General features: G+C 49.7%; 1 protein-coding gene across 1 annotated transcript in view; it reads left to right on the top strand.

Moving 5' to 3' along the window:
* Positions 1-5,767: 5,767 nt before the first annotated feature.
* The window catches only part of CLSTN2 (calsyntenin 2), a 597,917-nt gene continuing 587,858 nt past the window's right edge, over positions 5,768-15,826 (top strand). The window contains exon 1 of the mRNA XM_059063644.2: positions 5,768-5,969. Within this exon, the coding sequence (XP_058919627.1) occupies positions 5,867-5,969 (103 nt within the window). The 5' untranslated portion in view covers positions 5,768-5,866. The remainder of the gene's footprint in view (positions 5,970-15,826) is intronic.

The following is a 15,826-nucleotide window of genomic DNA, read 5'->3' as shown; positions in this document are numbered from 1 at the left end:
TCATCATGTAATGTCCTTCTTTGTCTCTTGTAATAGTGTTTATTTTAAAGTCTATTTTGTCTGATATGAGATTGCTACTCCCGTTTTCTTTGATTTCCATTTGCACTGAGTATCTTTTTCCATCCCCTCACTTTCAGTCTGTTTGTGTCCCTAGGTCTGAAGTGGGTCTCTTGTAGACAGCATATATACGGGTCTTGTTTTTGTATCCATTTGTATCCATTTCTCTCATTTTGCTTAACTTACTGTGTTTGGGGTCTCCTTTTTGCAGGCTCAGGTTCGTAGTTCCCGTTGCTTTTGGTGTCTTTACCCCAGTGGGTAATTTTGGTCCAGTGGGTTGTGTAGGCTTCCTGGTGGAGGGGACTAGTGCCTGTGTTCTGATGGATGAGGCTGGATCTTGTCTTTCTGGTGGGCAGGACCACATCTGGTGCTGTGTTTTGGGGATGTCTGTGACCTTATTATGATTTTAGGCAGCCTCTTTGCTAATGGGTGGCATTGTGTTCCTGTCTTGCTAGTTCTTTGGCATAGGGTGTCCAGCACTGTAGCTTGCTGGTCGTTGAGTTGAGCTGGGTCTTAGCCTTGAGATGGAGATCTCTGAAAGAGCTTTTGCTGTTTGATATTACATGGAGCTGGGAGGTCTCTGGTGGACCAATGTCCTGAACTCAGCTCTCCCACCTCAGAGTCAGAGGCCTGACAACAGACTGGAGCACTAAGACCCTGTCAGCCACACGGCTCAGTAGAAAAGGAAGAAAATAAGAAAGAAAGAAAGAAAAAATAAAATAAAGTTATTAAAATAAAAAATAATTATTAAAATTAAATAACTAAAAAGTAATAAAAAATAAAGAAAGAAGAGAGCAACCAAACCAAAAAACAAATCCACCAATGATAACAAGCACTAAAATCTATACTAAAAAAAAAAGAAAGGACAGACAGAACCCAAGGACAAATGGTGAAAGCAAAGTTATACAGACAAAATCACACAGAGAAGAATAGACATACACACTCAGAAAAAGAGAAAAAGGAAACAATTACATGTGTCGTTGCTCCCAAAGTCCACCACCCTCAATTTTGGGATGATTCGCTGTCAATTCAGGTATTCCACAGATGCAGGGCACTTCAAGTTGATTGTGGAGATTTAATCCACTGCTTCTGAGGCTGCTGGGAGAGATTTCCCTTTCTCTTCTTTGTTCACACAGCTCCTGGGTTTCAGCTTTGGATTTGGCCCTGCCTGTGTGTGTAGGTCACCTGATGGCATCTGTTCCCCGCTCAGACAGGACGGGGTTAAAGCAGCAGCAGATTAGGGGTCTCTGGCTCAGGCTGGGGGGAGGGAGGGGCACGGATGCGGGGCGAGCCTGCAGTGGCAGAGGCTGGAGTGACGTTGCAGCAGCCTGAGATGTGCTGTGCGTTCTCCCGGGGAAGTTGTCCCTGGATCACGGGACCCCGGCAGCGGCGGGATGCACAGGCTCCCGGGAGGGGAGATGTGGCTAGTGACCTGTGCTCGCACACAGGCTTCTTGGTGGCTGCAGCAGAAACTTTAGTGTCTCATGCCTGCCTCTGGGGTCTGTGCTGATAGCCAAGGCATGCGCCCGTCTCTGGAGCTCATTTAGGCGGTGCTCTGAATCCCCTCTCCTCGTGCACTCCCAAACAATGGTCTCTTGCCTCTTAGGCAGGTCCAGACTTTTTCCCGGACTCCCTCCCGGCTAGCTGTGGCGCACTAGCCCCATTCAGGCTGTGTTCACGTCGCCAGTCCTCTCCCTCGGATCCGACCTCCGAAGCCTGAGCCTCAGCTCCTAGCCCTGACCCATTCCGGCAGGTGAGCAGACAAGCCTCTCGGGCTGGTGAGTGCCGGTCGGCACCGATCCTCTGCGGGAATCTCTCCGCTGTGCCCTCCGCATCCTGTTACTGCGCTCTCCTCGGTGGTCCGAAGCTTCCCTGCTGCCAGCCTCTGTCTCCACCAGTGAAGGGGCTTCCTAGTGTGTGGAAACGTTTCCTCCTTCACAGCTCCCTCCCAGAGATGCAGGTCCCGTCCCTATTTTTTTGTCTCTGTTTATTCTTTTTTCTTTTGCCCTACGCAGGTATGTGGGGAGTTTCTTGCCTTTTGGGAGGTCTGAGGTCTTCTGCCAGCGTTCAGTAGGTGTTCTGTAGGAGTTGTTCCACATGTACATGTATTTCTGATGTATTTGTGGGGAGGAAGGTGATCTCCATGTCTTACTCTTAACACCATCTTGAAGGTCTCTCCGATCTGAAACTACTTTTTAAAAAAATTTATTTTATTGAAGTATAGTTGATTTACAATGTTAATTTCTGCTGTACAGCAAAGTGATTCAGTTATATATATATATATATATATATATATATATATTCTTTTTCATAATCTTTTCCATTATGGTTTATCACAGGATACTGAATATAGTTCCCTGTGCTATACAGTAGGACCTTGTTGTTTATCCATTCTATGTATGTATAACAGTATGCATCTGCTAATCCCAAACTCCCAATCCTTCCTTCCCCCTTGGCAACCACAAGTCTGTTCTCTATGTCTATGAGTCTGTGAAACTACATTTTGTTGTTTACTTATTCTATATGCTTCTCTCAAAACTATGATGTGTGAGAAAAAGATGGAGTTTGGAATTAGGCAGACATGAATTCACAATCTGTACAAATAGGTGAATGTAGATAAGTTACTCAAACTTTCTTAGATAGTAACCTGGTTAGAATAAAATAGGGAAAATAACACCTGTTGTTGCAATGATTAAATTAAGTATGGGTTGCAAAACCCCCCCATTGCAAACCTGGCACCAAGTGAACAGGGACACATTAATTGTTGTGTTGCTTTACCCATGTTTTGCATCTGCAATGGCCCAGCACAGGCAGAGGGTACAGCTGTGCTCCATACAGATGATGTGGACTTGAGGCTCTTGTGGCCCGAGAATTTCCAAGTCTATACTTATTCACCTTCATCCCCTCTGAGCCAGGTTGTTGGTGACTTTCTCTCAAAAGACACAAATCAGGGTTATGCCTGGCATTTCAGAGACTTGGGAAGTAGAGATAAAAGGGAGACATTTTTACATTTATTGGATGGTGACTATGTGCCAGGCATAGTTTTGAGTGTTTCACATATATTTTCTCATTTACTTCTTGTAATGACCTTATGAAGTAGGCATAATGCTCCTTAATCAACCATCCCAAAACATAAGGGCTTAATGCAACAACCATTTATTCTTTTTCATAAGTCAGCTGGGCGGCTCTGATGTGGGCCAGGATTGGCTGACCTCGGCTGGGCTTGCTCATGTGTCTGTGTTCAGCTCATGGGCCAGTTGGTGCTGACCGGTCTAGGATGGCCTTGGCTGGCTGGACAGCTCAGCTCTACTCCATGTGATCTCTCGCCCTCCTGCAGGTCACCCCTTGGTGCAGTGGACCAAGAGAGGAAGAGGAAACATGTATGTTATTGTCCTACTGGCCAAAGCAAGTCATGTGGCCAAGCTCTGAGTTGAGGTGGGAGAATACATCCAAAGGGAATGAATTCAGGGGGACATGAACAAATGGGGGTCATTAGTACACTTGATTTTTCACAATAGGCATAGTTATTACCCCCATTTGTAGAGGAGGAGATGGAGGCTAGCAACGCTGTGCCTCTTGTTCACTGGCCTGCCCCCTGGTGTCTTTCTCTGCTGTGTTCTTTTTGGTGATCTACTACATGGGGTGGGGATACTTCCCACTCAGCTGTATTTCCCCTTCTTTCTCATTATTTGGTCTGCATTTGAAATTTCAAGTAAAATTTTTGCGACTAACCAATTGGTCTTAAAGAAACTCAATGGAATGACATCAAGGGACATTGTGGGTAAGTAAGTAAGGTGAGTCTACTTATTAGAAAATGAAGGGGAGGCAGATATGTAATTGGATGGAGCACAAACAGAAGAAAAGGAGACAAGTTTATATTTCTCCTCTATCTGCTGGTTTCCCTGATTTTGCCTGGGTCACCTTCCCTGCCTCCACGCCATCCTTTCTGGATCCTGACATCAAGTCTGAAAAAGGCAAGAGCCTGGTGTTGACCTGAGGCACTTATTAGCCCTGTGATCTTGGGCGAGGAAGTTCCTTTCCTAATTTCCCCGAGCCTCCCTTTGCTCATGTGAGAAAGAATAAACCCACAGATGTGGGTTAAAGGAGACCTGCAGGTGAAGCGCCCTGCCTAGGCTGAGCCTTTTTGCAGCCACCATGAGTCATGGCTGCCCTTCAAGCACTTCTTGGTGCCTGGAAATGCAGAAATGTCGACCTGCACAACTGCAGCAGCTCTGAGTGAGCTGCCAGGGCGGTGCAGAGTGGCTGAGCAGCACGAGGGCTGTTAATCGATTTTATGGCTTTGTTGAATATCCCAAACTACAGTTATGAATTATAGGATGCCGTTTAGACACCGTTGCAACATATACATTTTGTTAGTTGATTTGTATAGGCACATATCTGGCAACATAAAGAATGTGCAGGACCATAACGCTTACAAAGCGCTGTAATTGCCTTTTACTGCCCTCTTTGGCTTCTCAGACAGGAACAGAGGCTTTGAGGAGAGGACGGATAACTCTCCTTGGTCTTTGGACTGTCTGTCTAATTTAGTGTCCATTGGCAGGGTGACATAACCTGTCTAGGTGCTCAGTATATGGGTTGAATCAATGAATAAATAACTTTTGTTTCTCTCTAGATTTCTCTATTTCCTTAACTATTTCTTATGAACCCTGACCTGTGTGTGACATTGGCACTGCATATATGTATGCAAATAAGGTCAAGGATTTCTCCTGAGCCGTTAGTTAATGTTTAGGGAGTACCTCTATGAACCTTGTGTGGCCTGGGGGTGGTGTGGAGTTGTCAAGAGTGCAAGGCCGTTGCACTCTGGGTACTGACAATTACTCACGAGGTGTTACAAGGCATGACATCAGGTGGCCTGGTCTCAAGATACGTGGAGTGAAACAGAAAGGTGGTAGCTTCTTGCCTGGGTACCATACTGCAGGGAAGTGTCTGTCCCACTGCAGCCTCGGCAGGCCCAGCGGGCCACGTTTGCCTTTTGTGATCTGGTCCATCAGCCTCCGAGAGTCGTGGCTGTTCCTGCCTCTTCAAGATGGTGCGGAGTCCGGCCATTGCCCTCCTGGTCCGCGGTGATGTCCCCGGCTTGGCAACTCAGAGCAGCACTCGCGCTTTCCAGCTCTAGCGTGTGCCTGGCGCCCTCCCCAGACCAGGAGGCACAGAACTTCCGGACACCCGGCCAAGGGCAGGACCTGCAGCAACGCCCGCCCGCCCGCCCCTCCGCACGGATGTCAGCTCCAAGGGCGTGGCGGGGCACGGTGCCCTGAGTCCCTGCAGGCGACGCTCAGGCTCCCGGGGACCACTTCTGAGGGAGCCAGCCCTCCCCCGAGGCAGTTATTTGAGAGTCTGAGCGAGGGCGCGGGGCCGGAGGGCTCCCCGCAGCCGCCCACCGGGTCCTCTGGGAGCCGAGTCCTACCTGGAGCAGGAGCGCCCCGGAGCTCGAGGACGGCGGAGGAAAGTTGGGAGGCGAGGGCGCGGAGCTGCGAGCCTAGAAGCCGCGGCCGGTGTCCGCGTCTCATGAATATGCAGGAGCCACCTCCCTCCCTCCGTGACGTCACGGGCCGTCCCGGGGTGAGCGCCGGAGCTGCTCGGGGTCCGCGCCAGTGAGCGCGGCTGCTGCGGGCGAGCTAGCGGCGCGGCGGCTGGCACCGGAGGCCGAGCGCGGCGGCGCCTGAAGCGCACACAGCGGCAGGGCAAGGCGGCCCGAGGCCCGGCGGACACCAGGAGGCGAGAACCGGCGAGGGCAGTAGGCGGCGGCGGCGGCGGCGGCAGCTCGTAGGCGGCGGCGGCGGCGAGGATGGTGACTGCGAGGCTGTGCTGGGTACCGCTCCTGCTGGTGCTGGGCGTCGGGAGCGGCAGCGGCGGGGGCGGCCGGCGGCGCCGCCTCCTCGCCTCTAAAGGTGGGTGCTGGGGAAGTTTCTTCGTCTCCGAGGAGGGAAGCAGGGCGGGCTTGAGGGTGCAAGCGGCGGGGACCCCGCTGGATTTGCACACCCTCCCTTGCCGCAGCTTCCGCGGCCTCCGTGCGCCCGGGATGACCGAAGTGAGCGCCCTGCGCCCTGGACCAGAGAGATTCCACCTGAGGACGCCGGCTCCACCCCTGGGCAGATTCTAGGGACCCAGGAGAAGGCCAGGTCTGGGGTGTCCGGACAACTTTGGGGGCTTTCTGCGCCCGAGTGGGGGTGTAGTGGCCGAGTGGCGGGCTCCGGCCCGGGATCGGCGGGAGCAGGGCCCTGGCACGGCGCGGACAGGCAGTTGTCTGCTCCAGCCCAGAGGGAGGAATCAGTGGCGGCTCCTTCAAAGGAGGGAGCAGAGCTCGTCTCCCAGGTCGGGGTTGGGGTGGAAACTTGTGGGCTCCGGGGAAGGCCTCCCTGGCTGGCTTCAGGATCCCCCAGGGCGGTTCTGGCCACCCTGGGAATGCGCGCCCTCCGGGTGGGCCGCGGAGTCCGGAAGAAGTGCGGGACGTGACCCTCCCCATAGCCTCTCCGACTGTGCTTGGGCACCGGAGCACAGAGGCGCAGAATCCGGTGACCTCCCTCCCCGCAACCCTATTGGCTTGGAGTTCTTGACCTCCCCGCTTCTCCCGCCCCAGAGGAAGCAAGATCCTGGTGAATGCCTGGCGAGGTCGGGAGACTGTAGGCTGACGAGCCGCGGAATTTGCTGCCTGGGAGCGCGGGGAGGAGCGCCGGGGTGGGGGCGTCTGGAGGGCGAACTGAAACGGAAGGTCACGTGCTTGCTGGACGGTGGTGTGAGAGGCAAGGGAGGAGCAGAGCGGGCTTGGTGGCGATGGGCGCAGGAGAGGCGGTGGCAGTTCTGGGCTGGAGTGCCCGGGTTGGTGGTAACTTGTTGATTCTCTGCGTTTTGCCAAGGATAGGAGGGCGTGCGCTTGGTTTAAAGGCTGTGGCCGGATTTTCCCGGCAACCAGTACGGGAAGGAAAGTGGTCACTGACAATCCTCAGAGGACGGAGGAGTTTGCTCTTGTAGATGAAGAGGCTCCCTATTAGCGGCAACCTGATTTGCAAACTGGCTTTGACCCGTAGCTTACCTGTGGCTCAGGAGGGAATGTATTCTACGTTTAATTACCCTTGGAGGGTGGGGAGAGCGCGAGGCACAGTTCGCCTCCTCAGGACCTCGGGAATGCCTCTTCCGCAACTTGAGAGTGAGACGGTTGAAAATAGGAGAGTTTCTGTTTATGCTGCAATCTTTTAGTTTGGTGGCATCGTTTTTTGTAACATTATTTTATAAGCAGGCATCCTATTCCTTTCCATCAATTCCTATCTTCACCCCCATCCTTGAGAGGTAGTCTTTTTTGGGGGGAAGACAAAGGAAAACTGATTATGAAAATGTCTCAAACATGTGGTAAAGGAAAGGTAAAGGGATGGGTAAAGGAGTCGTTGATCATTCAGAGAGACGCTTGTTCTGGTGAAAGCAAGAATAAAAACCAATGAACGACCAAATCTTTTGCTCTCCTTCCCCAATATAGACACTTTGTTAAATAGGCAGATTACATGTTTTTGATTTTTTTCGTCACTTTGTAGTGGAGCAAATGGCGTATGTTTAAGCCGATGTTTACATAAAGGGGGGCTCACAGCAAGTGAAGGAAGGGAAAAATAACCTGTTTGGGAAGAAGACCTGGTATGCTTATGCATCGCCTAGAGTTCCCAGGTCAAAATGGAAAATTTGGTAGAGATAAAAGAGAAAGATTGAAAAGAAAAGAAGAAAAAAATCCAGGCTCTCAGTGATTCACGCGTATGTGAATAATTATGTGCATTTTAACCAACACCTTGCATCTTCTCCACTTAGAACATATTCATTTCATGTTGAAAATAAGCCATTTGTCTTTCCGGAGTAAAAAGTTGATTGGTCCTGCGGAGCTAGAGTTGCTGTCTGAGTCCCCCGCGTTCTTTCCTCTTTCTCTTTCCAACCACTGGGGGGCTGCAAAGGGCGCTGTTAGCTACATTTTTCTTTTCTTTTCATTTCTTTTTTAAAGACAAATGTGTAATATTTGATCAAAACAGAGACATTTGCTATGACACTTTAGCTGGGATTTACACGGCTGACTCTCCTTATTACAATGCACGTGCATTTTATGTCTCCAAATTTCATATAATTTCTGAAGAACATTTGAGATACTGAAGGTATGCTTCATATATGATGTGTCCCACCACTGACTCTGCCTTTTCTAAGGTTCATGTCATTATTATCCCCATCACTAAAAAAGGAGAAAAGTCAGAAAGTCCTATGAAGAAGATTGAACAAAAAAATAGCTTTCTTTTTCCATACAATTCTGAATTCATTCACAGAGGAAAAATAGGAGTGGGGCGTCAAGCTGCCTGGCAGACCTGAATGCACCCTCTGGACAACTGTCTGGAAGTATGTCCTCCCGGCTTGGGCTCGTGTACGATGTCGTGTTTGTGGCACACAGCTTGTTCTACCTTTGTGTTTCTTGCTTCTTGCTGTCGGGAATCAAGCAACTAATCCCTGAGAGCTGTGGGGTTTTTGCAGAATTGCTGCACTTTGAGTACAAACATATTCCTGACGTCAGAAATAATACAGTGGCCAGGCAGCTGTTATAACCCCTTCCTTTTCTCTCCTGTATCTTGATTATTCAAAAAAGACAAACACTTCCTGGATGCCTTGAAAAGACCAGATCCTATGCACATGTTTCATGAGCAAAGCTTGGGAAGGCATTGTGGACCCAAGGAGCCTCTGGTGCAGAGAAAGGCATGTCTTATCCAGGGAAAAAAAGACAATACAAAAAAACCTCTTAAGATTTGTGCCAAATTTGGTGATGCATCGGTGGTCTCAGGTCTCAGGGATCTGGTACACAAACCTTTTCAGTCCTCAACATGCAGGTATTGGTTGTTCAGGACAATGCTTGAGTAGAGACCATCAGCAGTAACTGATGTAGTGCCCGCCTGTGTGCCCAGAGCCTGGCTCAGTGCTCTGGAGGATTCTCAGCAAATATAAGAAGATCAGCCCCACACCATTCCCATCTCGCTACTACCTTGCTTTGAGAGCTTTGATCTGGCTGGAGACAAGATTTTTATGTGAAAACTTTAAGAGAATGACAGCAGGCCGAGTTTGTGCCAAGTATAGTACCATGCGATGCGGACGTAGACAAGGGAGACAGAGATAGGAAGAGGGCTTGCAAGCACAGCATTTGGTAATAGGGAGGGGAGGAGACAGAGCAGAATTGTAGCAGTAGTCGTATAATTGTAGTAACCTCAGTTTGTGGAACTTCTTAGTGTGTTACAGGCACTGCGCCAATCCTTTTAACTGGGCTGTCTCTCATTTTTACAAATGCAGGGCTGGTTTTGGTAGCCCATTTCACAGAGGAAGAAACTAAGTCTGAAAGAGGGCAAGTGACTTGCCAGGACCACCAGGGGAGGATGTGACACTGGGGTGAGAAAGCGAAGGCTCACCATGGCCAGTGCCCCTGGACTGTCCATCGCATACTCTCCCCTTTGGATTTACAGGCAGATCTAGTGACCACAGGGAAGCTGACTGTATCTCTGAGATCCCCAAGAGCCCCTGTGGCCCTGCATACACACGAGGAGAGTCCAGGGCTGCTGTTTCAAGGGGCCTGTTGGGAGATAAATGGAGTGGGCCTTGTTCTCATCCATGGAAACCTGTGTTCTAGCTTCAAGCAGCAGCCTCATCCTCCCTCTTCCAGATTCAAAAACCATCCTGCATATTCCAAAGTGCACATGGCAGAACCTCCCACGGGGGCGAAGGTGGTGTGGAATTTTTTTGGTGAATTGTCCTATATCATCTCTTGGAAAGTAGCATGTGTCTCCTGGGGGTGTGGCAGTTACTTCCCCAACAACTGAAGCACAAATGACAGAATGTCCTCAGCCCTGCCTCAGAGGGTGCACTCTGACCTGCACTCATCCCAAAGTACCTGTGGTTCCTGGACCAGGATGTGCTCATTCCTGCCCTGGACCCTTTGGACCATGTCTTCAGGCTAGACGGTCACCTTCCTCAGCCTAATGCCTTCTGAGACTCAAGACACAGCCAGGCCTGGGCATGGTTTCCCCTAGGAGCCTTCCCTGACTGGTCCCTCAGGATGTGGCTCTCCCTCTGGTGTACCTGTGCTCCTTGTCTGGCTCCAGCACTGCCTTGTGAGCCCTGAGGGATGGAATCTTGTCCTGATTCTCCCTCCCTATCCTGATCTCCAAGTCCACTCCACTGCCTGGCCTCCGGATGTGAGCCGAGCAGTCAGGAGTGAATGGCTTGGTGAATCCACCTGTTTGCAGTTGCAGTGCTGTTGTTTAATGACACAGAGATTTTGGATGTTTTCTCCTGTCCTGTAGGAAGGAAAATTTGGGCTTCAAAGCGAGAGAAACCTGGGTTCCAATCCTGACCCTACTGCTTCCCAGTAAGATAATCTTGGACACATCAGTGAATCCCTTTGAACCTCAGTTTCCTTATCTATAAAATGGGCATACAAAGATATACCTTGCCAAGTGGTTGTCAGGAAAGTGTTTAGAAATCACTTCGCACAGTTCATGGCATGTAAACAGCATTAAATACACAGTGACTGTAATTACTGTAATTACTGATCTTTAGACACTGGGTTCTAGCATCTGAGATCTGGTGACATTCTCCCTTTCTGACCGACCTCTTGGCAGTTCAGTAGCTTCGTTCATATCTTCCCTCCATTCAAACTCTGTTCTCTCTGTCTCTGTCTCTCTCCACATGTGCGTATGTGTGGACATAGTCATATGTAAATACATGCACACATAGACATTTGGCTTGAATTGTGCAAACACCTGCCTCTTTCACTAGTCTATGACTGCCTTTGAGGCTGGGACCCATGTCTTGTCTCATTCATCTCAAAAGCCCTGGCACTTAATGAAGGGCCAGCTCTGAGGAAGGACTCAGCAATGTGTGTTATCTAAATAAATAAACATCTCTAATGTGCCACTGCCGAAGGGGTGGGATTCTGGTCTCTGGAGGAAGAGCTTTATTGGTGTGATTTGGGTTGCAAAGAGAAGTCCACTGACCAGCAAACACTTTCCTTCCAGCCTTGCTGTCCCAGAAAGCAGAGAAGCACTCTTTTTTGTTTATTTGTTTAAGACACTGGCAAACTCTGTGATGATGCATGTTTATATGGAAGGGGGTAATTGACACTGTGATAGCCAAATGACAGCTTGAGATGGATTATTATTTTATTATTTATGATCTAGCCCACCACTAATTGGACCCTGTGGAAATTGGAATGGTGGGTTTGCAGATGAACCATGAGAGGACTGAGCTGGGGGAAGCATGCTGAGCTGAAGACACTGGTGCTGAACAGGACAGAAGTTCGCCATCTTAATCAGCTGGGGCTTCTGTAACAAAAATAACATAGATCAGGTGGCTTAGAAACAACAGAAATTGATTTCTACAGTTCTGAAGGAAGGAAGTCCAAGAATGATTATGTCTGGAGAGAGTTCTCTTCTGGGTTGCAGACTGCTGACTTCTTACTGTGTCCTTCTGTGAGGAATGCAGAGAGAGGAAGCAGGCTCTCTCACGACTCTTACAGGGACATTAATCCCATTCATGAGGGCCCCACCCTCATGATCGCTTCTAATCCTCATACGCTGGGATTTGAGTTGGAAGGAGAAGGTCTCCAAAAGGCCCTGTCTCCTAATACTATCACATTGAGGGTAGAGTTTCAACATGTGAATTTTGGGAGGACACAAACATTCATCCGTACCAATCATGCTGTCAGCTTTGGGGAAGCAATAGGCAGAAGACGGGAGGCGGCAGTGGTTGGAGGAGGATGCTTGGGGTGAGAGCGAGGCCAGCCCAAACATGCATTGGGCCCCATTTTTAGCTGTTTCAGCCAAGAGCTATGTCTCAGTCTCCTGTCATTCTCTATGAGCGGATTGAAGAGCTAAAACAAATATCAGATATCAAAGAGCTCTGTCTAGGGTAAACATCACACATGACACAAACTATTGGATAACTTGGTAGCTTCTGGAAAAGGGTAGATCACTGTGCGTGAAACACCTGGAAAAAGTTTTGTAGGAAAGGAAGAAATTGTCAAGGATAGGAGAAGCCAGCAAAGATTAATGGAGAAAATGAAAGAGGTCTTGATGGGTGAGTAGGCATTTTGTCAGCAGATAGGGGGTGGGCAGGACAGGTAGATGCAAGGTAAGAATGCCCATGTTGGTACACAGAAGCCCAGGAGCCAGGACAAATATATTTCTGCATACAGATTTATAAGGCTAATAAAAGAGTGAATGTTTATTGAATGGATACCGTGTGCCAGGCACTATTTTAAGCACTTCATATATGTCAGTTGGTTTGATCTTCACCCCACTTGGTTTGATCTACCAATGATGCAGTTAGAATTACTATCCCATCTTTACAGAGGAGGAAACTGAGGCCCAGAGAAGGGAAGTAACTTGCCCCAGGTCCCACAGCTTAGAGACAGTAGAACTGAGATTTGAACCCAGAACAGTGTGGCAAGCATGGATTTCCCATGTCACACAGGCTTACCTAGCAGAGTGATGTGTTTTCAGCCCGAGGAAGTGAGGCCAGAGAGGCTCTGCTGCCCTGGAACATTCCAAGGCAGTTCAAGAACATTTGGGTCTTCAAAATTGCTGAAAGAATCAGTTGCTCTGGAAGGCTCACTCTCTGATTGACTTCCCCGTCAGGAGCGAACATCGTCTTTCTCTTCTCGCCCGGGCAGCTGGAAGCCTTCCTCCCCTCCCGTCATGCTTGGCCTCAAGTAGAGAAGGCAGCTGTCTGCACTGCATGGTCCATTGGAGGGGTCTCCTGCATCGGGAAGACCTCCCAGCAGTTGTTCACTTGGGTTAAACATGGCCCTCTTCTGACTCCTTTTTTTTTTAAGCAGGCAAGGTTAAGAAAAGCTACCACCGACACTTTCAAGTATATTAGATGTACTTGAAGCCTGGACTCTGGTGAGAATGAGGAGGGGATGCCGAAAGGCAAGTGTGGCAAGAGGGGAGAGAGATGGCATAGATGACATGGAAGGTAACATGACTGCTCATAAGGCTGCCTTTTCTTCTGCTGTTGTGGCAGGATTTTATATATGTCAATTGTCTTTTCCACAAATACCCATTTTACAGATTGGTAAGTGAACACCACAGGGTATGTAGCCGCAGAGCCAGGAATCAGACCAAGGGGTTAGACTAATTGCAGTTGGTTGCCACCCAGCACCAGGAAGCCAGGTGATATCTTGGATGATGTCACCCGAAGGCCACTTCTCCCACTTCTTAGTGGTTTTCTAATCCCCAGGCACTTGTTTCCAGTACCTTCTCAGGACTTTGCTTGTCCCCAGCTCAGTGTCCTCTGCTTACATCAGTCCTCCGGAGAAGGCCCTGACCAACTCTTCTCCTAGCTCACCTTAAGCCCTGCTCAGAGGCTTACTCCATGTCTGTCCCCTCTAGGATGCCCTGGGGTACCACCAGCCCCATGTGTGTGCCAACCCAGCCTCTCCTCTTCCCTCCAGGAAGCTGCTGCTTACTCTGTGGCCTGTGTTTGGGTGAAAGGTACAACATCTGCACACTCACCCAAACCAGAGCCCTGGAGTCCTCCAGCATCCTCATCTCTTCTCCTCTTCCATCACACCCCATCCTTCGTCAAGTCCAGTTGATGCTACCCACGAAGACCTAGAACCTTCCCACTCCCCTCCATGCCTATTGCTCCTGCCTTAGTTAGCATCTCTTGGGAATGAAAGCACCCCCCCCATCCATCACCCTGTTGCCAGGATGGGTCACATCAACCCCAGTCCCACCAGGCCTATAAGAAATGCCATCCCAATCATCATGAATTCCATCCTTCACTATCCATGCTGCAGTCCGTTAAGGTCCCAGGGTTTTGAGAATAACGTAACACTCTTGGAATCGCCTCAAGCTTCCGTCCCTCACAGGTTACCCTCGTGCTGCTCGCTGTCTGAACAGCCTGGCCTCTTGATGTCCCCGGCTGACTCTCTACTTCCATGGGCAGCAGAATCTTTACTGCCACTGGGGTTCCAGCACCTGAAGTCCAATTCTCCTGTTACATTTCATTGCCAATGCCCCGGGGGGTGCTTGGGGATAGGAGATGGAACAGGTCACCAGTTCCCATCCTAGAGGAAACCAGCCCTTCTCCCACCTTCTACCTCTCCTATCCCTACCATCACCCCTTCAAGGAGCTCAGGCATTCATAGAGCAAAGGCCTGGACCGAGTGTCTACAGAGATCTTCTGCCTACGCTCTTGCAGCCCAAGCCTTCTCTGAAGCTAGGACACACAGAGAACCTCACCCCCGATGACAAACCACAGTCCTCTCAAGATAGATCCAAACTCTCCAGCCTCACATAAAAGTCCGTTGATGGTTTCTCCCCTCACTTCTCATCTGGCCTCCTCTTCTCTCAGTGAACTTTCCAGCAGTTTCCAGATAGTAAATACTATCTTCTATCAAGAGCTTACTGTGTGCTGGGCTCTGTTCTGAGTGCTTTATAGGTATTAATACTCATTCAGTCCTCCGGCCACTCAATCAGATGTGTGCTCTTATTATTCCCATTTTACAGGTGAGGAAACTGAGGCCAGGAAGGTTCAGCTAGTTACCTAGTTCACCCAACTACTACTACTACTCCAGCAGAGCTGGGATTTGAATGGACAAAGTCTAGTTTCAGAGGCTACCCCCTTATCCGTTGGGTTAGTGACTCTCAAGCCTGGATGCACAGTGGAACCCCTTGAGAGTTTCAAAATAACAGAGATGCCTGGAACACCCCTGCAGAGATGCTGGTGTCATTGATCTAGGCCAGGACTTGGGATTTAGTTTAAAGCTCTCAGATGTTTGCGATGCCCAGCCAAGGTTGAGAAGTGCCCCTGCCAACCCCTATTGCTGACAGTTCCCCAGGGAATGCTTCCTTTCTTGGCATGGGTTGCAGGGCTGCTCCTGGGTGGGGGCCTTGACCCACAGTGCCTATCGCCTCCCTGCCTCCCCGGGCAGACTGTGACCCCCTCGAGGGGGAAGCATCCTGGTTACCTCTGTGTGACTGGTGCCCAGCACAGTCTGAGGTCCAGAGGGAATGCTGAGCGTTGAGGGAGTGACGATATGCCGGGGTGATGCCACCCACACTGGCTGCAAGTCCCTCGGGACTCTGTCCATCCACACTTCCCCCGGTCAGGGCTACTCCCTGCATTTGGTCACTGGTAGGAACTAGTCGTCAGGCCTCTCCCCTTTAGTTAACGGATTCTCCTTCCAAACCAATGGCGGCATTCGCTTTGTAAAGGTTGAGAACACTCAGTTCTGCAGATGAGTTGAGAGAGCCCTAACCGCACCAAGATGTGTAAGGGAGTCGAGTCCAGCAGATGCGGCTGGAATTCTCACCGAGAAAGGCTGTAAATGCCACTTGTAGCTTCTAAAAATGCTTAATTCGCTGAAATTTGACTTAAGTTTTGCCGATTGAAAAAAAAACCAAGCAAACACGCAGCACATCATTTTTGTGATTTCTGCCACTTTGCACTTCTGTGATGCCTGTTGTATTATATAGTTAAACAAATCTGCAGTCTTCAAAGAAGCCTGACGAGGAAATCGCCTGTGGAGAAGGCAGCGTCTCCAGGTCACGTGACCGGGACTCACTGATCCGTGTGAGGCTCAGGGCACATCACTCAGCCCTCTGGGATCTGCTTTTCCCTGTGCAGAAAGGACAGGATGGCACCTGCCTCCTCTATTCAAGAAAGTTCTGAGTGTCCACGTGCAAGTGGCTCTGAATACCCTTTGGAAGGATAAAGTGCTTAAGAAAATAAGGTGATC

This window comes from Kogia breviceps, chromosome 5, assembly GCF_026419965.1.
Source record: "Kogia breviceps isolate mKogBre1 chromosome 5, mKogBre1 haplotype 1, whole genome shotgun sequence".
Lineage (NCBI taxonomy): Eukaryota > Metazoa > Chordata > Mammalia > Artiodactyla > Physeteridae > Kogia > Kogia breviceps.
The sequence above is the reverse complement of the archived record's forward strand: the minus strand, read 5'-3'. Positions and strand labels throughout refer to the sequence as shown.